At 34.0% G+C, this 26968-nt stretch overlaps 2 protein-coding genes across 3 annotated transcripts; both read right to left on the bottom strand.

Moving 5' to 3' along the window:
* Positions 1-8147: 8147 nt before the first annotated feature.
* LOC142353287 (lysosomal membrane ascorbate-dependent ferrireductase CYB561A3-like) lies at positions 8148-22278 on the bottom strand. Of its 2 annotated transcripts, XM_075405520.1 has the most exons (5): positions 21962-22278; positions 21396-21580; positions 11296-11485; positions 10573-10782; positions 8148-8663 (listed from the first exon to the last, which is right to left on the bottom strand). In XM_075405520.1, the coding sequence occupies exons 2-5, from the start codon at positions 21548-21550 to the stop codon at positions 8319-8321; spliced, it is 900 nt and encodes a 299-aa protein (XP_075261635.1). In that variant the 5' UTR covers positions 21551-21580; positions 21962-22278; the 3' UTR covers positions 8148-8318. The 2 variants fall into 2 exon arrangements, with proteins under 2 accessions (XP_075261635.1, XP_075261634.1); XM_075405519.1 differs by having other exon boundaries at positions 21396-22278.
* LOC142353286 (WD repeat-containing protein 3-like) lies at positions 17697-20886 on the bottom strand. Its single transcript, XM_075405518.1, has 2 exons — positions 19286-20886; positions 17697-18861 (listed from the first exon to the last, which is right to left on the bottom strand). Exons 1-2 carry the CDS (start codon positions 20876-20878, stop codon positions 17788-17790), a joined length of 2667 nt encoding a protein of 888 aa, XP_075261633.1. The 5' UTR covers positions 20879-20886; the 3' UTR covers positions 17697-17787.
* Positions 22279-26968: the final 4690 nt, after the last annotated feature.

The following is a 26968-nucleotide window of genomic DNA, read 5'->3' as shown; positions in this document are numbered from 1 at the left end:
AGCTTTGTAATTATGGGAACTTAAACTTTTTCTCAAATTTTGTGTGGAAACTTCAATCGCAAACATTGCAAGAAAACACTATTTTTTAGATTAGATTTAGAGCTAAATTTTATCGGCTAAAATTAAACACTCATTTTACTCATCAACATTTGCGAAAGAAAGTTTTAAAAAACTGTTTAGCGTATATAAAAACAACAGTCGAAACATTTTAGAAACACTTGATATACAGTTTTCCTTGTACTAGATTGAAATGCTTGATCAAAGAAAACCCAGACACATTAAACACTTATTATCAGGATAAAAATCCAGTGCTAGAAGTGTTAGAAACTTCCATTGGGAAATAGGTTTCAAAGTTGCCTTTGATTTGGATATGAATGTTATAAAATATATTTTAAAAATTTTAATCTCATATCTTGCAAAATAAAGTTTAAAAAACAAATAAATATGAGCGAAGATACGATTTGCAAACTAGAAAAAATCGAATGGTTTAATTAAATAAAAAATTGAAGCTTCTGACAAAAAATCTTCAAATTTCGATAAAATGATGCGTTGAAACTGTTCGAAATTGGCGCGCCAATAAAAATTTTCAAAATCTAAGACAAAATGAATCAGGAAGCCAAAAAATTTAAAAAAAAAACTAGATCTGAAAGTCGAACCGCAACAATTGATGCCTTCAAGGCTCACCATCAAAATTCAACTGTATTTACATTTTATATAATAATAAATTCTCAAATACTGCATTTTATTTATCTAGATATGCATGTGCACACAAATATATGAACAGTGGACTGAAACAGAACGATCACGCAATTATTGTTCCCACATTTTTGTAAATAAAATGAGAGAACTTGTATGCTAGCCCCATTTTTTCAGACAATTTTTGACTTTTTTTGAGGTCATCCCAGGCTAGCAAATGTGGTACCAATTTGGAGCTCCATGCGTCTAGAATTTCACTAAAGAGAGAAATTTTAATAACTTTACTATTTCAAGCATTTTAGAAAAAATTTTAACATTTTCTACCCACAATTTCAGGCAATTTAGCCTAATTTTCGATCAAAACTACCTAAAATTTTGGTCAAAACTCAATCATTTACGACTAACATGATTTTTATCGCAAAATTTTATGAATTTTTAAACCTTCCCTCGCCTGTCTTAACCTAATTTTTCATCCAAAGTTCAGTTGAAATCCTTTATTTTCCTTGATAAATGGCAAAAAATTTTGAGATGTCTATTAATGGTTAATTGTTACAATTTTATTGAAAAATCAAAAAATAATAAAGATATTTCATATCGAACCCAAAAACTAAGAAAGCTGTCAAGTTTAAGTAATAGCATGCACTTTTTCCGCATGTACAATTCACTGAACACAAAAGAACTCATTTTTTTCACGAACTGACAATTTCTGATAATTTTGAGGTCGAATGGAAGTCAATGTTTAGGGTGCACATCAAGTAGCAGAACGGGCAATCACACTGAGGAAGCACAACTTACAGAAGACATTATTCTTCAGCGCGCGGACGGTTATTCGACGGTTAACAGAGAAATCAGTTATTCGCAAGTTTTTGTTGACTTGCCGTGCTTGGACTACTGCTTTTAGTTTCATCCCCTTTTCAATATTATACTCCATGACCGTTAACAAAAATCAACAATTGAACTCCATAAGTGCTTAGCTTCAAATGTGTGAATCACTTTTTATGATTATGGTAGCTCTCCTATTCATAGTCATTTTTGTAGGCTTGCCTGATTATCATTAATGGTGAAATTTCGTATTGAACAGGGGCAGTTTTCACTGCATTCAATTTAATTTACGGCCATGAAGATTACCTGCTAAGAAACGGTACGTTTTTACAAACAGGATATTTTACTTCTTAAATTTGAGACATTTTTTCTCTTTAATTTGTTTTGTTTTCATTTCTGTTGCTGACAGCTTTGAGTTTTAAATTCGAGCAATTTGAAACAATTCGGACTCCAGCTGTTCCGTCTTTTTTGGTAATTTTAACGTCGCTTTTACATTAAACAAATTTTAAGTTTACAAAAAAATTATCAGTTCACTATTGATGAACGTATCGTCCTTCTGTCCAAAACAATTGATTAGGAAATCTCAAATGCTCTCTTGTAAAGTATATCGTCATCCTTCTGACCCTTCTAGGTAACTAATGGTTCTATCCAATTTAAAATTATTTTAAGAATTTGAACTTTTTAGATTTGAAGCTCATATAATTAAAATATAATTCCCCCTCGGATTATTAACACCAAAACTAAAGCATAAAACTATTACTACTTCAAAAAGTGCCAAAGAGTTTTTCAATTTAACTTCAGAGGTATGTCAGACAAAATGTCAAAGAACGGCTAGGAATAACTTGAAAAGTGAAGGGTTTCACTGAATACACGTGACCAGGAGCTTCTGTTAGCTTAATGATTTTTGGGTTCGTTTTCGATTGTCTAAAACACAACTTTTTTTTACTAAAACTACTGTAAACTCTACAGCCACATTTACAAATGCTGTTGACACAGAGGTTCCTGCTGAGAAGAGTACACGGTATGTAAAACATCTAACTTTGAATCAGAAGTCCTCAATTTGACATTAAAATTGTTTAAAAAATCTTTTAATTCCTCAAAGTTATAGATAAAAACTGATGAAGCTCAATAGAAGTCGTGTCTAAAGCAAAAAAAATTAAAAACTAATAGATTTCGTGTTACAACACGTTTTAGGAAAACTCTTTAAATGGTATTTATCTCAAATTAAGTGCAACAAAGTACTTTGTCATTGAAGGTTTATCACTCAGTTTTTTCGATTCCTCTGAAAACAAACATTTTTCCATTTTGTTTCTGTTTAAAAATTCAGCTCAATAAATTTACAATTTTTGAGGCAGCTTGGTAAAAAACAATGCTTAATGCCTGAAATACCATTTTCGGTATATTAATACAATATATATTATGATTTCAAATTCGAATGTGCTAACATTCTGTGCCACGCACAGAACAAGCAAGCCTTCCTGTTAGATCTTCATGAGATCAGTCTTCAAGTTTCTCTGTGAAGGTAACACTGAGCAACTATTTGTTAAAGAAACAGTAAACAAAAATGAAACTTAAAAAAACTCAAAGGGCAGAAACTTTTTGATAGAACAGATTTAAAAACTCTGGCTTCTAAAAAATTTATTTCTCTACAGATTATCGAAAAAGCAATTTACTTACTATCTAGTCAGGCTTCTGACTATATGGATAAAAAGGATCAAAAGTACTGAATCATTGAGCACTATTCTGTCAATAACCTTAAGCCTGGCCTTCGACATACACGATCACCGACAAAAGAATCTAATTTGAAGATCTCGATCAATTTTAGTCAACCAACAGTTATTTAAAAAAAAAAACAAATTAAGTAGAAAACAATCCGTTCGGATAAACAGTGAACATATCTGGCACATTGCCAGAATAGCTGCGAAGGAATAGACCGTACCGTCAATAGAGATAGAAACAGATACAGTTTTTAATTGAAAAAAAAATCGACGTCACTCAAAAGGCTAGGTAAAAAACATTGTGATAAATTAATAAAGCTTGTTAAAGTTCATTCCACAGAAGCCTCTTATTAGTGACATTTACTAAACATATAAGTTTCTTTGACATTAAACAAGTTCAAATTAAACTTCAATTTTAAAGTGCACAAGTAATTTTTTTGAGATAAGTCACGTATGATCAAAATCTATTGACGCGAAAGATCTTAAAACCTTTGCTAGAGAGAGAGAGAGAGAGAAATGACGTCATGCGCGCAAACACCGTTAGTGAGAGGAAAAAGTTATTCTAAAGAGTTGACTTTTTCAGCGTTGCTGTGTGAACAAGTGTAAAACGATAAAAACAGCGTCAGACGACGAATAAAAAAAGACATGAACGGACTATGAGTGAAAAGTAAAAATCATTTCTAAAAAGCTCAGATCAAAAACAATAACAAAAACATGTCAGACAAACATGTCAGAATGCCGCATGTAAATAAAAACCCACTAGCAAGAACGCGAATTTTTTTCAAACACCGTTTTCTTACTCTACTTCAAAATTAGAGCAAAAAATATTTCATGCCGCAAAACCACTCGCTTTTTCGCTCCCCTTCCTTTTACGATGTGACCAAAATCATTACACCAATTTGAGCTCAAAAAACAACAAAATGTGCGAACAGATCTTGAAAAAAAAGACAATAATGAACAGATCTTGAAAAAAAAGACCCCAATACAATTCAAATTCTTTGAATAGTAAAAAACCAATTAATATAACTTGGTATTGTAACTATTTTAACAACCGTTTAAAACCTGATCTTTTTTGAATTTTTAGCCCTTCCCTCGCCTCTCTTAACCAGCTTTTCATCCAACGTTTAGTTTGCTTAAAATCCTTTTTATTTATTGAAAAATGCAAAGAAAAGTTGAGATCTGTTTATTAATGGTTTATTGTTACAATTTTCTTGAAAAATCAAAAAATAATAAAGATATTCCATATCGAACCCAAAAACTAAGAAAACTGTCAAATTTAAGCGATAGCATGATTTTTGTCCGCATGTACAATTCAGTGAAAATTAATCAAAAATAACTCATTCTGCATTTTGTACTTTTTTGGGCTACACTGAAATTTGAAAAGAACCCATTTTTGCCATTTTTTTTTAAAGATTTTAATCATCTTTTATGCCAAAAATAAATTTTGCCATTCATTATAACAACAATAAATATGATGTGATATGAGCTGTTCCACGTACCCAGTCAGCTATTATTGAATTCCGATTTCATATAATTTATTTTCGTGTGCAGGCTTTTTTTGTGTTTCTGATATGAGAGAAATCAGATATTCGCAAGTTTATGTTGACTTGCCTAACTTTGACTGCTGCTTTTAATTTTATCCCATTTTTCACATCATACTTCTTCAATTCCAGCTGTTACGTCTCTATTTTTGATTATTTTAACATCGCTTTTTCATTAAACCAATTTCACCTACACCAAAGTAGTTTTCAGTTCACTACTGATGAACGTATCGTCCTTCTGTCGAATATAATTAATTAAGAAATCTCAAAGCTCTCTTGTAAAGTATATCGTCATCCTTCTGACCCTTCTAGGTAGCTAATGGTTCTATCTAATTTAAATTTATTTTGAGAATTTGATTTTTTTAGATTTGAAGCTCATAATTATATTATATTCCCCCTCTGATTGTTAAAACCGAAACTAAATTATAAAACTAATACTATTTAAAAACGTGCAAAAAGTTTTTCCATTTTACTTCAGAGGTATATAAGCTACCAAAACTTTCTACCATATGTTTATAAATTCTCAATTAGATTGATTCATTTAACCTGGGCTTAGAGACCAGCCAAGCTTAAGTTTGACTTCCAAATGCTATTCAATTCTTTCGTTTTACCAAAACAACGATTAGGGATGAGAAAAAGGAACTTGAGAAAAATTGATATAATTTTGATAATCGTTGATAATCGAAATAAAAGTGACAATTATTAAAAATCGTTTCAGTTTCCATTATTTTACATTTCTGAAACAAAATGTCACAGAGCGGCTAGGAATAACTTGAAAAGCTAAGGGTTTCACTGAAAATACGTGACCTGGAGCTTCTCTTTGCTTAATTATTTTTGGGATCGTTTTCGATTATCTAGATAAAAGACAATTTCTTTTACTAAAACTACTGTAACTTCTTCGGCCAGATTTATCAATGTTTTTGACACAAAGGCTCTGACTGAGAAAAGTACAGGCTATCTAACTTTGAATCAGAAGTCCTCAATCTGACATTATAATTGTTAGAACTTTAATTGCTCACAGTTATAGATAAGAACTGATGAGGCCCAATCAAAATCGTGTGTAATGCAAAAGAATTCAAACTTATAGGTTTCGTGTTACAGCACGCTTTAGGAAAACTCTTTTAAGGGTATTTATCACAAATTAAGTGTAACAAAATACTTCGTTATTGAGGGTTTCTCACTCAGGTTTTTCGGTTCCTGTGAAAACTGAAATATTGTTCCATTTTGTTTCTGTTTTAAACTTCAGCTGAATAACTCAAACTTTTTGTAGTAGCTTGATAAAAAACAATGCTTGGTGCTAAAACAAACGTTTCTGAAATATAATTTTCCATAAATTGATATATGTGCTATGATTTCAAATTCGAATTTGGGAACATTCTGTGCCACGCACAGAACAAGCGAGCCTTCCTGTTAGATCTTTATGAGATCTGCCTTGATGTTTCTCTGTGAAGGTAACACTGCGGTACTATTTGTTAAAGATACAGTAAACAAAAATGAAACGTAAAAACCCCAAGGACAAAAATCATAAAGAACTGATTTAAAAACTCTGGATTCTCAAAATTTTATTTCTCTACAGATTAACGCAAAAACAATTTACCTATTATCTAGTCACGCTTTTGTCTATATGGATAAAAATAAACTGAAAAATTGAGCACTATTCTGTCAACAACCGTGAGCCTGGCCTTCAACATACGCGATCATCGATAAAGAATCTAATTTTAAGCTTTCGATTTATTTTAGTCAACCGACCGTTATTAGAAAAAAATTAAGTAGAAAAGAACCCGCTCAGATAAATATTAAACATAGCCGGCACATTGCCAGAACAGCTGCGAAAGAAAAGACCTGCGTGCCGTTAATAGAGATAGAAACAGATACAGATCTAAAATGAAAAACATCGACGCCGCCCCAAATACTAGATAAAAAACATTCAGCGATAAAATAATAATGCTTGTTAAAAATCATTCCACAGAAGCCTCTTATTAGGGACCTTTACTGCACATATGAGTTTCTTTGACATTAAACTTAAAGCATAAAAGTGCATAAGTAATTTTATTGAGGTAAGTCACGTATGATCAAAATCTATTCACGCAAATGATCTTAAAACCTTTGCTAAAGGGAGAGAGAGAGAGAGAGAGAGAGAGAGAGAGAGAGAGAGAGAGGGAGGGAAAACAACGTCACGCGCGCAAACACCGTTAGTGAGTGGAAGAATTAATTCCAAAAATTTGACTCTTTCAGCTCTGCTGTGTGAACAAATGTAAAACGAAAAAGAGCGTCAGACGACGAAACAAAAAAATAGCAGGCCAAGTCCTGACGTACAATTTAAAGCATTTTCATTGACTAAACAAAAAACTAGACCTAGAACGGACTATGAGTGAATTGTGAAAATCACTTCTAGTCAAATCAGATAAAAAAATAAAAAAAAAAACAGAAAATCAATGTCAAAATACCGCATGTGAACAAAAAATTTCACGCCGCAAAATCACTCGCTGTTTCGCTACCCTTCCTTTTACGGCGTGACCAAAATCACTACTGCACTTTGAGTTTACAAATCATGAAAATGTGTGAACAGATCTTAAAAAAAACAGCGCCACAATAGAATTCAAATTCTTTGAATTGTAAAAAACCAAGAGTTCCGCAATAAATCTCCGCTCAGCTGACAGCTTCACAGCTATAATAATTTCAAAACATCAAACAGATGCAGATCTCTTAGAAAAGAGTGTTTTTCCTCCATACTTTGATCACTGAATGAGGGTCTTATCTTCTAAAAAGTGATTATAATTGGTTGTTTAAATATTAAATCTGCAAAATTTACAAAAACGTGTACTCCATGGTGGACAATTGGCTCAACATGAAGAATTTCGTAGGCAATTTAAACAACATTGAAGCAAAAATTTTAATGCGTCGGCCAATGTCACCGAAAAATTAATTCTCTTGATAGCTGTGATTTGAGCAGTGATTATTTAACATTTATCTACAAGCTTTACGCATCCTAGTCATGCTCTCATTTCCGAGAACTCACTCTCTAAGAATCATTTATTAAACTGAGTAGTATTTGTTCATTACTTGAACATGAAATTTATTGATGCATAGCAGAACACACTACTGTTATCTCGCCACCGAGAAGTTATTAAACTCCCAGGTAAAGCCGAGATGTTGAATAACTACAAGAGGGCGATAACAACTGTGTTGCGAGGTCTTTAACCAACTCTGATTGGGGATTACAATAGTTGCATAACTTACACCACGCTGAATTTAATTAGGCTATCTTTTTCGGCCACTTCATATAGTAATAGTGACGAGAAAAGAGCAAAAAGGCAGTCTAATATGGAAGCCGAAATTGGCCATTGCTTTAGATTTTTTGTTTTAGATTTTTTGTAAAAATCGCGCGCAAAAAAGAAGTTATTTGATCGGTAAGTTATGCAAATGTTGTTATTCGTAAGGAGAGTTGATTAAATATGATTCTCTTCAATCCAAATTCAATGCAATTCCTGAGTAGTTCATACAAGACTAATTATTCGAGGAATTATTAAAAATATACATTTCAAAGCTTGGCACAAATCTGCCGTTTGTCGATAGAATTAGATCCGTTTGAAATTGAACCATCTTCACGTTCTGAAACTTTATCTTTCGCGATCTCCTTTCTTCTAAAGCTTGGGTTCGTCAAAATAACCATGATAGAGAGCGCAAACATAGCGATGAAAGACTGAATCAAGTTGGACACAGTCCCGTAGGCCGGGAACGTGCTGTAAAGAGAACCTGTCAACTCTTCCATGTAAATTGACATCTCGGTCATACCCGTGAATATGGAAACCATGCCCATTATGAAGATACCTGATCCTAGGAATCTGTGCACTGGCATCAGAGCCACCTTGAAGCTGTCTGAACACTAAAATCAACGATTGTGGTCACTCTCAACCCCTACATTTAATAATTAAAGATATTTAGGCAATGTTAAACTCAGATTTTCTTTTGTTTACCATTGCAAGTTTCGATGGAAAGAATCGCGAAGAATGCGCGGAGGTTGACAGATCTCTGAAGCTCAAAAAAGAGCATCCGAATTGGCAAAAAATCGTTAACCTTCCCTTGATTTGATGATCAATCGTTTGAGTAAAATTAAAAACAGCCGTCATTGACAGAAAATAGTCTTGTATTGCTCCAACATATTTTCCAAATGTGGGGCAACACATATGCGAGTCAGGCTTTTTATTCTTCACTTTATGGTTACTCATCTCAGTAAAAAAGACGCCATTTTTTGACCTCTAGCGTCTCGTTTGTTTCAGAAAATTCTCTTGAGTTTTTAGACAAGGGAGCACAAGGGAAGTTTCAAAAAACTTGCAAACCTCGAAAAAAAATTATTAACCAAAAATTTTTCAAGAACTAATCACCAAAATTTTCAAATTATTATTTAATTAAAAGCAAAGATATGTAGCAGTAGAAATACTGGATGTACACCTACAACCAATCAGACTGAGAAGACACTATTCTCTCTTAAATAGCACTAACTCCACTGACTAAAATCAGTCCATTGATTAGTAGCATGACGTAAATACCTGATTCCGGTTAGATTATATCACCATAATAATTGAAGTTTACCTTCAGTGTTTTACAGAGTCGTAGTCTGAGAGAACTAGGTAAGCCTACTACGCGCACAGAAATAAGTAGCCCTAACTTTTTATACCTTAAGGCTGTAAAAGGAGCCCATTTTGGGTCTTGCATTAACTGGTGCGACCAGTGAATTAACAAACTCAAACCGTAAAAATAACTCACATAAAACACATTTTCTCTTAAAGAGAAACTTAGAACTAGCCTTGTATAAATTTATACATTTTACACACTTAAATCTAGGGAAAAAAACAATCCTACCGAATATTTAAATACCAACTAATTCACAAATAAAACACTAATATACATAAAAATGAGCCACCCCACTTGCCAAACATCACAATCGGATGCACATTCCGATGAACTAGAATTAGCTGTTCTTAAATAACAGAATAAACGCCTCATAGCTGATATAGAACCCTTTGAAAACAACTACATTTCAAAGCGCAGACGAGTTAAACCTATTATTAAATACAGCTTTACAACTCAAAAACCACTACTTTAGTATTGAGCAACAGGCTCTCCTTCCTCTGCCAGAAAATGCATCAAAAATTTGTCGAATAGCTTTTCTTTCATATCTCAGAGATCAATGGAACACAGCTCATAATAGGCACAATTATTTTTATTTGTTATCCTATCACAGACAGATATACTTCACCTATCTATGACACTTTATTTAGCCTATTAACTATTTGACACACTATTTGAATTCACTATTTGAATTCTTGAGAGGAGTATACATAGAACTACACATTAAGGACCGAAGATGCGCATTTAGAAAATCATCATTTAAATTTCTGAAACAACTAGCATCAATACTAGACGAAAACCGAATTGTTACTGAAAATTTTAACATTAAATCAATTTCTTGAATTTAAATTAAAAAGAATTTGATGAAACTCAAACTTTATCTGGATTAACCAGAAATCAGACTCTTTAAAGCAATTTAATGATAGTTCCTTCGTACCATTTCTGATTATCAGGTTGCGCTTTACATAATATGCCACAACGCCGTATACTGCCAACGTCGTAAATGAAATCAGCCAGTTATGTACGATTTAAATTCAAATGTCACGGACCGAAAAAGTCAGATTTACTTCAAAAAATGTCTACCTTTTAAGCAACTAAAACTCAAAAACCGACTCCTAGCGTTTTTAAGGTCCTGAGTTGACCATTATTTCAATTAGCCTTACCCAAGTGGTAAGATAGGACCCGAATCCCAAAATAAACTGCAGGAGAAAGAGGATGATCGTGAGTGCCCCGACCCAACTGTGAAAACTGTACATGTTAGTGTTGCTCCATTCCACATTTCGCTTTACAACTGCATACATTCCGACAGCTAAACTGCCAATTGTGATCACGTGCACTGTTGTGTGCAATGCTTTCACCGTCAATTTGTCCACCTGGACACGAAATAAACAAAAAGTTTTTGAACTGTTGACTCTCCCCCCCCCCCCCCCACATACACACACACACACACACACACACACACACGCAAACCACCTGTGAACAAAATTTTTGTTCTCATTATCAGGTGTGAACAAAAAAATTTTGTTTTCCCACTGCTAATGGTTACCCTAATAATAGAGGTGGGAGAATGTCCATTAGAAATCAAAAGTAGAGGGTCAAAATGTACCGAGGGGAGGACAAAGTTGCAGATATCACAAGGGTTGTTTGGGTTATCATTAATCTAAGAGCTATTCTGCGAAATATTGTTCTCAAATTAAATTACTACATGCCGGGTGAGCTTATTCTTCATAGAAAAATTAAGGACAAAAATTTGAAAAACTGAGGATATAAACTTTTGCACTATCAGTAATTAATTATATTTGTGAACAAGTAAATATTTAACCGCAGGGTTATGCATTTGAATTTCCATATTTTCTCCTAAAAAAAACAAAATTGATGAAACAAACCGGTTTGAGAACTCGAAATATGACGGCAGAGTTGCCATAGCACAGACCCAGACCCACAAACATGAACACAGGGTGGTAGCAGGAAGTCTCCAGGGACCCGTCCAGCTCAAACCCAATCAAATACTCCTTAGCCCAGTAAATTAACAACCCCAATGCTGTTACGGCGCAAACGTTTGCTGCAATTAGCAAGCTAAACATAAAAGCCTTGGTGTCATAAAAGTTTACCATTTTTTGACAACTCACGATCACTTGTCGAACTTTCTTTAAAAAGTGAAAAATTGATAAAATTGACAGCAATTGAGTTGTTTGCAGATAAAATTAGCAATTAAACTCTCAAAAATATGAACAAATAAAAAATAGAATAACAGCTTTTCAGTACACTTTAATCTGACACTTCAATTAATTGAGCTTTCAAAAAAGAAAAAATGATCTGAGCAAAAAAATGACCGCCAAAACTTTAATCAAAAATACGTAACAAGGTTTAAAAATAAAAAGCACTTTGCCGCAAATAGAGAAAATTGAGATGCTGAAAAACGAATTTTTGAAAATAAAATCCTCTCGGACAAATTTGAGCATTTTTATCTTGATCACCACGTCCATGGAATTTCAAATAAGCTATAAAAATAAGTTACAGCCCACCTCGAATCACTAGTTTTCAGACCACCTCGAATATAAACATCTCGCAGAACAGCGAGTCAAAGAGACCGAAAATGGTGTCATTTAAACTTTAAATCAGAATATAACACAATACTTTTAAATAGATTAACCAATTGAGCAGCTGGTTTAGTTTCAAGTAGATAACTGCAGCTTAAATGGCTAAAAACAAGAAACAATTGAAAATTGTAATTTTTAATCTAATAACCAGCTTAAAACAAAAGCTTCAAAAAGCCGTTTAAAAATTAATACGTGTGAGATCACCGCATACAGCATTTGAAACGAAATTTGAACTAAATTCTTCGAATGAACAAGTTATTTATCTTTTCAATTTTTTAATTCTGTCAAAAATAGCGTTCTAAAAAACATCATGCATTAACGCAACATCGAAAACAATATAGACAACTTACACAAATTTTACATCAATTGAAACAACACTCTTAACATACAATGAAGCATGAAAGTTCTCATTTGTTTTCATGTCTTTCAACCAATCAAAAATTTCTAAAAATTGATTTGCATTAGACGCGTATAAAAAATTTGTTTGCGACGGTGCAAAGAAAATGAGAGTAGAATAAAAAACTTAGTAGTATTTAAAGACTCTAAAGTGCTAAAATTTGCATCGGAGGGATTGCTGAAAACAATAGAAGACCAACATGGATGCTCGTTAATGTGCGTTCGCACATGATGTTCCGACCCGAGCTCATATACATTTTTGACTTAATTGTCAACCAAATGAAGAGATAACAAAAATAGATGTTAGAGATTAAAAAATTGTTACACAACCTAACTAATAATTGAATTACAATGCCATGTCTCTTTACAGCGCTCACGAGATCTACCATTAAAATGACTACGAGAAAAAAAACGAACAACAAAACAAGCAAAAACAAAAATTTCACGACAAAAACTCAATCTAAATCTAAATTTAAAAGCACCTAGTAACAACGTCAAAAAGCATCGGATAAAACCTTAACTACACATATTTACTTTTTCCTAATTACACAGAAGAAAGAAACTTTCCTTACTAATACTAGGTAACAAGTGGACAAAAGAAATAAAAGGGCTAAATTCAAAAATCAATCAACATTTTTTAAACAAAATAATTTTAAAGTCTTAAAATCATTAGCACGAAATAATTCTTGATAAATTTACAAAAAATTTATTACTTAACAAATACGACCTGTCGTTGGTTCGAGTAAGCCATAAGAACGAACTAAAGATGCAGAAAAACTGAAAAAAACTACAGACAATTTGCGAAAACAAATTATTAAAGCCATTTAAATCATTAGCTATTATGTGAATATTGTTTTTTCTTCAATTTTAATTTATGCTAATTCAGCTAAAAATATACTGAAACAATAAATACGTTCATTTGGGGCATATTTGAAAACCATTGGGATCAGTTTTTACGCGAATGTGCTAAAAAAAGAAACACAAATACACCACTCACAAAACTTTTATGAAAACACATTGTCAAACAACAAAAAACATCAGTTAGGACATTATATCAGTAGACATGTTATTTTTTTCAATAAAGAGGAAACGAGTCTCTTAATGATGAGAATATGCTACAAAAAGTGGAAAATGAAATATTTGAAAAATATTTGTAAAGTATAACATCATAAACTTCAAGACTATTCGCTATAAACTGACAGCTTTGGTAATATCATTCATTCAATCCCCAATTACAAGCTTATTAGGAGGTCAGCATTTTAGGGCTACATAAAAACAGTAAAAAAAACAAATTCAAAAAAATTGAGCGAGAAAATGTCGAAGCCATAAGATAAACATTTCAGTAAAAACTCTATTTTCAATTTGTTTTTAAGAGCAGTGGGATTCTTCTTCTTTGAATAATATGATTTCAAAAAAGCAACAAATATGGAGAAAGTACACTAAAATCACGAAATTTTAGAAAACCCGTAGTATCAACGCTATTAAATTCAATAGCTGTCAACGGAAGCCGATAAATACGCTATGTTGGGCCGAAGCACTTTAAAACAGAAACTTTTCTCTGAAAACGTCATCTATGATTCATTGAACGTCTTCTCTAAGCCAATGGGAATTATCAATATTAGGAAAATAAGATAAGACCTCATAAGGAACCAAAACAAAGAAAAATCCAAAAATTATAAAATATATGAATACTTGTGCATCGAAGTCATAAACACCAAAAGTTAAATATAAAACCGCTAACTAGCTTAATTTTGGTTAAATTAGAAAGGAAGCTGGTCCAGTCATTATTCAGACCCATTTACAGTTCACCAAATTTAAGATTGTTAAATGTTGAAAAAAAGTTTCGAAAAATTATCACAGCAATTAAATTCTTACAGCATAAAATTCTTACAGCCTTAAATTAAAGTCTTAACAGCCATCAAATTCAATAGCTTTCAATAAATACATGCAAAAACCAAAAATTCAGTAGAAAAGTTCAAGAAAGAGTTGAATCACTTCAAATCTTAAGTTTTTCTCTTAAAACTTTTTCTATGATTCATTGAACGTCTTCTCTAATCCAATGGCAGCTATGAATATTAGGATAATGTGAAGATTTCAAAGGGAACCAATAATACAAAACAATCCCAAAATTTTCAACTTTTTTCGAAATCTTGCAGCATTGAAGTCATATAACCAATAGTTATAATATAAAAGCGCTAACTAGATTATATTTGGTTGGAGTAGAAAGGAAACGGGTCCTGTAATTATTGAAACTGACTTACAATTCACGAAAATAAATTTATGATTGATTAATTTAAAAAATTTGGAAAAATTATTTTGGAAGTCTTAACAGCCATTAGCTTTCAACTCAAAGCTCTAGATAGGTTCACTTAAGGCTCATCACGAAACCTATTGTACTTTTAGTCAAGGAGCCTCTGCCATAGGATCCAAAAGTTTAGTGAAACCTCAAAGAAAATCAAAACTTCATTTAAAGTTACGAAGACTCAGTCGAAGCCAAAAAGAAAACATGAACGATTCCTTGAAAACGAGCTTTTTGTTCATTGGGCTCCATTTGACTGTATATGAGGTTTGCTATTAACGGAACCTCGATATGAAAATTGACTAGTCTCCAGGTGACTTAAAAAATGTGAAAAGTTTTCTAGAAAAGATCTCTAAAAAAATCGAATTTTTTAAATAAATTTCTCTATAAGACTAGAAATAGTCTTTTTTTATCGCCTTTCATCTATTAGGAACACAAAATTGATTCAATTCTTGGCGTTAAATGTAATTTTGATTTAATTTTTTAATAGAAAAAATCTTAATTTGAAGAAAAAGTGCACTAAACGTCAACAAAATCATGCCAAATTTCCCGTGTTCACACAAAGCTTCAATCCTCGATGGCTGCTCGAAAAAAAAACGAAATTTGATAAAACCTTTTTAATTTCGAATTCTACGCGGGACGAGCTTTTTAATGATACCACTCGCATCCATCTACGATGATTATGTCGATCGGCCAGAATTGTCTGAACAAAAAAACCCATTTGAGTATATAGTTCCTCCCACCACAAGTGGGGTCGGAACAATTAAAACACTTAAATACCGTTTCTCAAAATCTAGTTGAGGCAATCAAATAGGTTAAAGTGCTAGTAAAATGCGCTCTTTTTGTGCAATCAAATGGGTTAAAGTGCTAGTAAAATGCCCTCTTTTTGTGCAATCAAATGGGTTAAAGTGCTAGTAAAATGCCCTCTTTTTATACATCAATTTTACAACCCTCTGACATATCCGAGACATTGAATTTGGCATAAGTTACAGGTGAAGTGGGAAGATAATGACACAAAATCATTCATTTACTCTTAGTTTTTGACTATCGGGCGCGGAAAAGAGAAAAATTGGCATAATTGGTGATTGACATAAACTGAAAATGATAATTATTGGAAAAAAGTTCTGCCGTGTTTTTGCCAGCTTTAATCATAAGAACAATTTATAGCGACACTTGATAGCGTCAAGTGGCTCATGAAGTACCGTCTTCAATCGTTTCAATTGGTTTTCGCCTAATTTCCAAAAGAAACAATTGAAAATTCTTGTCTATTGACTACAAAAACTGGCTTCGCCTAATCGAACTTTCCCTAATATCCCATACTGAAAAGTGGTCATTTTGTTTATACCGTTTTTCTTGATACAGTGAGAAATTGAGAGGTTGGCAAAAAAAACAGAGCGAGGGAATTTTGGTTCACGTGTGGGCTTTTCAAGCCGTTGTATGAGTGTTTTTGCTGTAGAGGTTTTGGAGGAATTGCAGTAATAATATTGGTGAACAGGAAAAACAGGCCCAGAAAAAACAGTCCCGGGCAAAACATCCAAGAGAAGCAAAAAATTTTGAGACAAAATAATGCCGATAAAGCAGACAAAACAGTCCCGGACTTGAGTTATTCATATGATTGCATTTCAGAACAATAATAAGCTGGTAAAAATTTTTTTTTGCCAAATAATGTATTTTGTAAAAAGGTTCTGGTTTAATCGTAATTCATATTAATTAAACATAAACCGACTAATGTCGGAATTGCTCTTGAACGAAAGGCGTGTTGAAAAACATTTGCCCCACCGGGGTTCGAACCATTGACCTCCAGCTCCATTACCACAAGCACTGCTATCAGACCCTTTTTCTTGCTATAATATAATCGATTTTAATTTAGCAACAAGCTTTACGTCGCAGTGAGAGCAACAAGCTTTACGTCGCAGTGAGAGCAAAAGGTTCTGGTTTAATCGTAATTCATATTAATTAAACATAAACCGACTAATGTCGGAATTGCTCTTGAACGAAAGGCGTGTTGAAAAACATTTGCCCCACCGGGGTTCGAACCATTGACCTCCAGCTCCATTACCACAAGCACTGCTATCAGACCCTTTTTCTTGCTATAATATAATCGATTTTAATTTAGCAACAAGCTTTACGTCGCAGTGAGAGCAATAGAGATCACTCAAAAATGAGGAACAAAAGCGTGAAAAGTCATTTGAGAAGTCAGAGAATGTTCTAGAAGAAAAGCGCAAAAACGGTCAAGCGAAAAAAAATGCATAAAAAAGACCAACACGTTTACAATAATTGCTATGAAATTCGTTCAAGAGCAATTTAAAACAAAACATTCAGAAGCTTAACTCATAGATTATGTTTGTTAAAGGTTTGTAGAACATATTTACAATTCTTTCATTAATTCTTCAGGATTTTTTTGTCTGAGAGCATTTTTACTGCTGTTATTGGCCTATTTTGTCTGGGAATATTTTGCAATTTTCGACTGTTTTGTATGGGAAAGTTTTGCCAGCAGAGAGTTTTGAGATTCTTTGGCATTTACATGAAAACTACTCACGAAGAGAACATTAAAGTTGCAAAATCAAAAGAAACAAAATTTAGATGAGGAAAATTATGATGATTTTTAGAAAATTCTAGATAAAATTAAAGGGCAGATGAAGAGGATATATTAAAGAGTTCGCGCTTTTGAGCTTGAGGGAATGGAGTCATTTGCAAAAACCGAAATTTGAGAAGAAACTGAAATTAAGCCAAGATAGGTCAATTTTTTCTTCTACCGTCAGAATATATGGTGTTGTTTAATTTCTCAATCATTTTGTTTCAATTGGCATCAATCCCTTCGTTATGAATCGCTCGCCGAAAAACCATTATTTTTTTCTGAAATAAAAATTGATGTTCATTTTTTCCCTCTTAGAGCCATGCTCCAAGTTAAAAATCCAATTAAAAGTATCAACTTAAAATATGCAATCTGTCAGCGCTGGAAAGTCTGGTAAGCTTTAGCATCCAATAGCAATTCATCCTGAAAGCGATCTGTAATTCTCAACCATATAAATTCAACTTGCTAGAAGAAGTATATTGAACATTATAATGAATTGCAATTTTATTCAAGAGACAACAGTAATAACAGCTTTAGCTTTATCTCTTCGTCTTCGGCGTGAACTCTTCTCTTTGAAAGTTTCAGTCGCATCCGCAAATAATCTAGTTTGCTCTTTGGCTTCGATTTGCGATTTCAGGTACTGCAATGCGAAAGTGTTAAACGCAATTCTGTCCTTGAAAAGTTTAATCTTCGATTGTAACAAAGTCTTGCATGAAAAAACCAACGATGACAGTTCGTCGTTAGACACAATTCTAGCATGATGCATCCGGATTAAAGATAAAACAATTCGACACGTAACTTCTATTTTCAACCCTTCTGATATGAATTCTCTGCAACAAATTTCAATTAAACGCGAGGCGTACGAAAATGGCAACATCATTAAACTTTGCTCCATTTCACTTGAAGATATTTTGGACAGCGATTCTAGAAAGTATTTACTAGATGTGGTTCCGAGAGCTTGCAAAATAGGTACTGGTTCCCCAGCCGCTTGCTGTTCGCAAATTTCAAGACGTTCCATTAGTAACTCAGCTCCTTTTAGCGTTTCGACGGTTTTCCTAGATGCCAATGTTGTTTCTGTATCTTTTGAAACATAAGGTTCGTCTCGATCTAATTTATCGTCAATTTCTTTATTGAATTCCAACTCTCGCTCATTTTCACGTTCCTCTTCGATTACTAAAGGTTCCATTGTTCTTTCCCAAACTCGGAGCGACTTATCAGCACCTGAACTGACAATAAAATCTCCGCTCGGCGACACAGCAATACACCATACCGAACTCTTGTAATGCGCGCGCAGTGTTTGGATCAGAATAAACTTATCAGCATCCCATTGTTTTATTAAACCGTCTTTGCCACAGGAGAAAATTAAGTGAGTTTTGGGCAGAAACCGGACGCAAGTTACACTGTCTTCATGTGCGAACAGAGAACGATGACAATCGCCGAAATCCAGGCCCCAAATCTTCATGTTACGATCAGCTGACCCGCTGACAAGAATTTGGCAATCAGAAGATATATCAATGCTGACTACTGGTAGCTTGTGTCCGTACAGGTTGAGAAAGAACTTCAGGGAGTCGAAGAAAAAGACCTGAAGCAAATAGATTTGAGGAACAATTCTTCGGCAAAATAACAGAAATTTTGAAAAAAGATGAACAGTCAACTCGATATCTATAAATCTTTATTAAGTATCAGCAATGATGAGAGAAAGACCGAAGAGCAGAATTTTGAACAAAATAGATATGAAAAATAGCATTTAAGAAGTAAAACGTGGTGAATTTGAATCAACATTGACTGACTACCATTTTACTAGAAAACATATCTACATTTTCTGTCTAGTTCACACCCCGTAGTTAGCGAATTCTGACTACCTCGCACAACAGAATTCAGGAAAGGACATAGAAGACGCTAGTCAAAACTCAAAACTTCCCACCAATTCAAAATAACTACAAAAAATCTAATCTTTTCAACAGACATTATAGAAAAATGGTAATAGTAGTGAAAAAAATGCTTACTTTAACAGAATTGTCAAGAAGAGCAGCAGCGATATATTTCTCGTCTTCAGACACTTTCACAGCCAACACATCTTCCTCCATGTCCAGCTTTTTCTTGAGAGCCAGATTAAGTACAAGCCTATCATCTTCTGGTTCCAAAACGTAATCCCAAAATTTCAGACTTTTATCAGATCCACCGCTCACTACTCCTTTCATATTCGGATACTGGTCCAAAGTCCAAACTTCGCCCAAATGCGCGTCGATAATATTTGAAACAGTGCTGTTTCCAAGGTCGATCACGTACAATTTCCCTGTTTTGGAACCCATGATCACGTGACGATTACCAGGTGCTACTACGCTACACAATGCATACCCACTCAATAGAGTTCTGATACATGATGACTTCGACTTACTCCAAACTTTTGTGGATTCTTTCGAACATGATATTATTAATGAACTATCGTTTGCGATACAAACTGTCCGGACTTCCGATCGGTGACCCGATAACCAAAGAGAGTGGATGACTTCATCAAATGAATCTTCATCCTTTTTACATTCTATATTGTTGTTATACAAGCCTGCGCAAATAAAAACAGCTTTGGAGTCGTAATACGCATTGAAAGATTTAACCGTGTGAGAGAACTGGATTCCAGGATGAATTTTAACATGGTCTGAAAACTCAAGAGGCTTTTCAAGCTCATCTAAAGGAATTTCGCCTTCGGTGCTGTTTTTCAACTTCTTCAGTTTTTTCTTCTTCAAAAGTTTCAATTCTTCATCAGATCGCAAATCGAAACGCTCTATCATTTTTGAGTTTTGAGATAAACAATAAAAACACGATTTTGATTCTGGTTTTCGTTTCAAAAGTAAAACGCTATTAGTCTGAGTTCGAAGTATAGAACCAATTTTCTCTACGGTAACTGCGTTGTTGTGGCTTTTATCTGTTAAGTTTTCGGAGTTCTGAGGCATGTATGTAACACTGAAGAACCGTAGCTCGGCATCTTGCGATCCAGCAACTAAGATAGCACTGTCTTTCAGAAAAACAATACTTGTCACTTCCGTTTTATGCCCGACAACCGTTTGAGTGCAATGCTGGATATTCAAATCCCAAAATTTAATTAGACAATCTTTAGAGCTCGTAACGAGGAAATTTTGCTGATCAAGGAATTCTGCATCGGTTATTATTCCTGTATGTCCTAGAAGACGAAACAGTCCTGCTTGGTTTACAACATCCCAAACAATAACGACTGTATCTTTTCCTCCACTGGCCAGCAAAGTATTTGTAGCGTTGAAAACTAACGCTGTCAAGTCCGACTTATGACCACAAAGGACTGTCAAACAACTGGTAGATTCATAACTGAAGAGGTTAATATTTCCATCACTGTAGCCAACAGCTAATTCATTGCCACCTTTGCAAAACTTTGTGACGCGTGAATAGGATTCAGTAGAGTACGAGCGAACAATTGACTTACTTCGTAAGTTCCAAAGATGCACAATCTCACAAGTTGCCAAAAGGGCAAGTTCACTTCCTACAATGATGCAATCCAGGCCAGATGAATATACATTTCCTATTGTCGAGTGCCGGACCCATTTTAGGTACTGCCGTGTAACTCCCATAAACAAAACTACAAACAATTCAACTTTATATTCAATGACAAAACAGGCTCAGTCAGCGATAATTTGCTTACTAGAGGAACTGTAATAGGACTGTCAAATGTGTATTATACAGTCCTATTACAGTTCCTCTAGTATGCAAATTATCGCTAACTGAGCCTGTTTTGTTCAGGAGAAAACAAACAATTTTTTTGGAGCTGATGATTGATTTTCCGATTAAAATACGATTAAAAAAGTATATCCAGTTACAACTCGCTGAATAAACTTGCAATCAGTAACAGTCGATAAACTGAAATTTTAACATCCGACGATCACCTAACATCACGTAAATTGTAGTCATCCGTATATATACAAAATTGATGGAAAAGAACTAATGAAAACCGTATAAACATAGAACGCATCAGAGTAATAACACTTGTGTTGATACAAAAAATCCCCTATCACCTGAAACTGGTGGTAAAATCTTTTTAAAAGCCAAATTAAGAAAAGCAAATTTTAAAACCTCTAAAGATTTACTCACTGGTAGTTTTGTTGTTGTTGTTGAGGACTCCCAGCAAGCTGGAGGTATTTCTCCCTTATAAGTTCAATAGGCTCCAAGAGTTCCGGCACAATTGGTAGTCGCAGGCAAACAGCCACGCGCACGAGTTCTCTTCCTTGTTTTGACAAAATTGGCATAAAGCTAAGCTGTTATTTGTTTCTTAAGTCCTAGGGGCTCACAAAATTATTTATTATGGTTGATGATTCACAACTCTGCAGGTTTTTCTTGCATTATCCAAATTCTGGATTCAAATTCTTACCCTATGTCTCAAAATTTAACCCTCATGCAAAAAAGCTGACCAGAATCAATTGAAGAAACCTAGAGTTGCATTTTTGGCGTAAATAGACAGTTTGATAAGGAATCTGCGTGAGAACAATGTACCAGGTGAAAAACTGTTCGAGATTGAAGCGGTAGCAAAATGGTACTCAAAAAACATCAGAGAAACACCTTTAGATAGAGCATTAGCAAAAGTGAAAAAAACATTGCTGTTCCTTTTGAAAAGGTTGCAGGGTTTTGTGTTATGAAAAAGAGTACGTAAGCTGAAAAACTGGAAAAAGTTTTAGATTGCTGCGAGCAGTTCAGATAACTTGTAAAGAGTTGCGATAATAGCGTAATGAAAAATGAAAACGAACTAAACAAAGAACTTCTGGATATGAGGAAAAAAGGTGATACCGGTTAAGGTTTATGAAGCTTTAAGGTCCATTGGAGCACAAACGGCAAGGTTGTACGGATTAGCTAAAAAACACAAAAAGAAACCCCTCTGAGACCTGTTCTCTCTATCCCGGGAAGTTGTTAACATAAATTTAACTAGTTTCCAACACCCTTTTTCCAAAAGATTGAAGGAGCAAACATAGCAACTAACACCAAAGACGCACGAAAGACTCTGGAGCAAATGAAACTTGAAAAAGATGATTAAATCCTATCATTAGATGTAAAATTTATACACCAACGTTCCCGTAAAGGAAGCCATTAACATTGCCCTGCGATCGCATTACGCTAGGGACGATAAGCCAGACATAGCTAGAACAACAATGTACTGTCAGAAAGAAGGGTTGGCAATTGGTAACACGATTTGGCATTTGTCGCAATTGCGAACAAAGTGTGACAGCACGTTCCAGGGGTGTTGAGTGTTAAATTTGCAATAGATGCTTCCGCGCAAAATGTCATAGAATCAGTAACACAGAAAATGATAGCATGGAAAACAATTCGCCCGAAATCAAAATTTTTCTAAGATATGTTGACGATATTGTTGGAAAAGTTATGTGCGACAAAAAAGTGCTGTTAGATGCCGCCAATAACCTCCATCCAACTCTTCAATTTAAATTAGAAACAATGGACGCCAAACACAAGTTTGCCATTTCTGGACATGCCAATTAACGTAGAACCGGAGGGGACATTTTTTTGCACATGGTATTAAAAACCATCATATACTGGAACAATTCTGAACTATCGTAGCTGTGCTCCCCTTCAACATAAGAAGAGCGTAATACAGGGAACATTACACCGCCTGTTCCGAGGCACCAGCAATTGGGAAGCGTTCCATGAAGCATTGACAAAAATGAAGAAATTTGGGAACGTAATCAGTATCCTAGGCAATGGGAAGGGATTATTTTCAAGGATACAATTAACCAGCTGCGAATAAAAGAACAAAAAAGATATGACGTCGGTGTAGCCGTAAAACAGCAGAAAAACATTGAGAAACAACAATTTGCATTACAGTACAGAGGCAAAATCTCTAATGAATTTGTTAAGAAACTCAAACAAAATTCATCCTGTGCAGACATTTTGTACCACTGGAAACTCAAGAGCTGTTTACCTAGCCTTAAATCTAGTTTTGATAAAGACCTCAAATCCCACGTGTTTTATGAACTCAGTTGTAATGGATGCAAATCCATCTATGTAAGGCAGACATGCCGACATATTACCACAAAGGTTGCAGAGCATGCCATGGCGGACTTACCGATTGGAATACATGCAATTGAGTGAAACGGTGATAAAAAAAGCTTTCCAGTGGAAGATATTAGTCCAATGCGGCAACCAATCTATGTTAATGACACTAGAGACGCTCTATATAAGAACACTGAAACCAGCCATCAACACGCGCGGCGAATACCGAAAACGAGAATTGACAATGAAAACTTAGATTGGAGATTAAATTCCAACTTGAAAGAAAGACACGTTACGAAAGAAACGATAATTTATGTAGGTGTTTTAATGAAAAACATTTCGATTGGCATCTGCTACATCAAATCGAAAATGTATATTTACTCAGATGTAAAATTCTGTAGATACGATTGTAGATATGTAAAAATTCGTATTAAATTTTCCTGAATGAGTGATTTTAGAGATTTGCATATTTATTTCTGGCTTTTCAATTTAGCATTTTGTTTTGTTTATAACATGACAATGAACTCAGAGTTCGAAAACGTTCGTAAGAATGTTTCAAAATGAAAATTCTTTTTTAAATGATGATCAAATAACTTGTACTTAATGCTAATTCAATAGTGAACACTGCCAGAACCTATAAATGAAAAAAAAGTTGTGATTTGTGGCACTCGAGTTTAATCACTACCCTATATGGGGAAAACATTCTTGAATTGAATTTTTCAATTGAAAAAACCTCAAACTTTTGGGGTCGATATGCCCCAAAGGTTTCAAAAATGATCTGTTAATTAAGTGTTCCAGATTTTTACTGGCTTATTGATATTTCCTGGTGTCTTAAAAAATCCTTCCCATTATATTCATCAATTGAAAAATGCATTGAAGTAAAAATTTTGAAAATTCACTTCCTCATTCAAGTAGTATACTTTGCGAGTCAACTCTTTTTAAGATCTAGAGTTATCGTGTCTAACTATCGGCATGTTAAGCCGAGCAGAATATATGGAAAAAACAGTTATAACCAAAATTAAAAGCAGTTGAATTTCTAGGCTATTGCAAAAATTTTATTATGGCCACCGCGCAATATTAAAATTTTTTGGTAAAAATTTTGATTTAATTAGCCAAAAACTTTGCATCGTTGACCTAAAGAAGTAGTCTGATTATCCCCGTATTGTACGAAGAATTTATTCTTATCTTTTTATTAGTATATCTCTCAAGGTTGTTATTTCTGGCGTTAGATTCGATTATTTTTTATTCAAAGACGAAGTGCAAGCATCATGCCGCATCGGAGGCTGCGAATTCACAACAGCAACAACAGCCTTAACGAAAACAATCAATTTTTCTAAAAGCTAACATTTGTCTTCAACTTTAAACTGAGAACGTGGATTTTCCTTACTAAGAAAATTAGTCCTTAATAACATAATCACCCATTTCGTTTACACTGCCGTTCTGTAGGTGTGCACAGTTACAACGTATGTAAAAAATGCTTCAAGAAGCTATAAATTGGTTTGTCAATGAAACCAGTTACAGGAAACTTGATCTTTACAAAATCATGAGATCGGGACAACAAGCCAAAATCCAATTGATTGGCCATCCAGTATTGTTGAGGAGACATTTAAAGAATCTGAGATAAAATGACAACAAAACACTTTCAGAGAGAACGACATCTAAACATAAACAAAAATCCCAACAATATGTGAATAAGCCGATTTTTTTTGTTCAATACAGACCAGAGATCAGTCAAAATTTTGTGAGTAGACTAAAATGCTGTGTGATTTTTCAATTATTATTACATCGAGATAGTTAAAAATGTGCTTGTCTTACCTTAAGTCATCTTTTCGTATAACTCTGAAATCGCACCGGGCATATAAGGTTTCATGTTATGGACGCAAATCATTCTCTATTGGTCAAACTAGACAAAAAATTATCACTTGAATATCAGAATATCAAAAAAGGATCTCCTTAGGAGAACGTCTCGTTGAAAAATGTGCTAATGCGCATTATATTGAATTACCTTACTAAACTTAATTCCCGGATTTGAAAACTAATGACAATTGAAGCAATCAACAAAAATATACGCAGATAAATAGGCGTGAATGTGAAAATCTCCATTGCGAAACTCAAAAAAAAATTTCCGCCGCGGATCTCGCACAATCAGGCGACTCATCGAGGGCAACCACTGTTGATGAGGAGGGATTGGTACTTTAGGAGGGCCGCGTTTTTTATCTATGGTGCTTTTTTTGTTCAGTCAACCCCTTAAAAAATGTTGTATGTACTTATCAATTTTTTAAATTGCGGTTCAAATAATTGTATTTGATGCTAATTTAATAGTGAACACTGCCAAAATCTGTAAATGAAATCAAGCTGTGAATTGTAAGCCTCAAGTTTATTCACTGCCCTATATGGGAAGAAACTTCCTTGATTTGAGATTTTAAATTGAACAAACCTCAAATTTTTGGGGTTGATTTTCTCCAAAGATTTCGAATTTGTTCTGTCACAAAAGTGTTCCAGATTTTTACTGGCTCATTGATATTTCCTGGAGCTTGATACAGAACACCCAGAAGGATCAAAAGCGCTGTGAAAATAATTTTGAAATATAGTTCCATCAATTTGAAAAATGGACGGAATTATAATTTTTAAAAACTCACTTGTTTCTATTCAAGAAATCTTAGTTTGCAAGTCATTTCTTTTGAAGACCTAGAGTTATCCTATCTAATTGTCGGCATGTTCACCTGCCGAGCAACATATATTTAAAAAAATCGAATTTAACTAACTTCAAACTGCAAGTGAACTTAAGTGAAATAAAATTTTTTAGAATTCACTTGTTCTTTATTCAAGAAATTTTAGTTTGCAAATCATTTACTTTGAAGATCTAGAGTTTTTGTTTCTTTTTGTCGGCATGTTCACCTGCCGAGCAGCATATATGAAGAAAAAAACAATTTCAACTAAAATTAGTAAGCAGTTGAACTTATAGGCTATTGCAAAATTTATATTACGGCCCGCACGCAAGATGAAATTTTTTTGGTAAAAGTTTTGATATCATTAGCCAAATACTTTGCATCGATGACAAAAAAATAGTAATCTGATTATTCCCGTACCGTATGAAGAACAGATTTTTTATTTTTTACTTAGTATATTAGCATTAGATTCGATTATTTTTTAAAAAAAAGACGACGTGAAAGCTACACCCCACAGCGGAAGCTGCCAAATCTTAACAACACCAACATCAAACTTAACGAAAGCTATCGACCCTTTCTAAAAGCTAACATTTGGTTTCAAATTTGAACTGAGAACCTGGATTTTCTTTACTAAGAAAATTAGTCCCGAATAACATATTCACCCATTCCGTAGATGTGCACCGTTACCACGTAAGGAAAACGTGATTCAGGAAACCATAAATTGGTTTGCCAATGAAAACAGTTATAGGAAATCTAATCTTAATCTGGACATCAAGCCATTATTCAATTGATTGGTCATCCAGTATTGTTGATGAGACCTTTAAAACAATCTGAGAGAAAATGACAAAACATTTTCAGAGAGACCGACATCTCAACAAAAACAAAAATCCAAACGACATGTGTATAAGCTGATGTACTTTTGTTCAATAAAGACCAGAAATCAGTCAAAACTTTGAGAGTAGACTAAAATATTGTGTGATATTTGAATCACTTATACAA

Source organism: Convolutriloba macropyga, chromosome 14, assembly GCF_964194025.1.
Source record: "Convolutriloba macropyga chromosome 14, txConMacr16.3, whole genome shotgun sequence".
NCBI classification, from domain to species: domain Eukaryota; kingdom Metazoa; phylum Xenacoelomorpha; order Acoela; family Convolutidae; genus Convolutriloba; species Convolutriloba macropyga.
This window is presented reverse-complemented; position numbering and strand designations above follow the sequence as displayed.

What these genes read in the sequence shown, in the direction of transcription:
- LOC142353286 (XM_075405518.1), bottom strand. Translation starts at nt 20,878, where the DNA reads ATGGGAGTTACACGGCAGTACCTAAAATGGGTCCGGCACTCGACAATA. An exon ending in TTCTTGACAATTCTGTTAAA is followed by an intron (nt 18,862 to 19,285) that starts GTAAGCATTTTT and finishes TATTTGCTTCAG; the next exon opens with GTCTTTTTCTTCGACTCCCT.
- LOC142353287 (XM_075405519.1), bottom strand. Translation starts at nt 21,550, where the DNA reads ATGCCAATTTTGTCAAAACAAGGAAGAGAACTCGTGCGCGTGGCTGTT. An exon ending in TATTTCGAGTTCTCAAACCG is followed by an intron (nt 10,783 to 11,295) that starts GTTTGTTTCATC and finishes TTTCGTGTCCAG; the next exon opens with GTGGACAAATTGACGGTGAA. An exon ending in GGTCCTATCTTACCACTTGG is followed by an intron (nt 8,664 to 10,572) that starts GTAAGGCTAATT and finishes CGTTGATTTTAG; the next exon opens with TGTTCAGACAGCTTCAAGGT.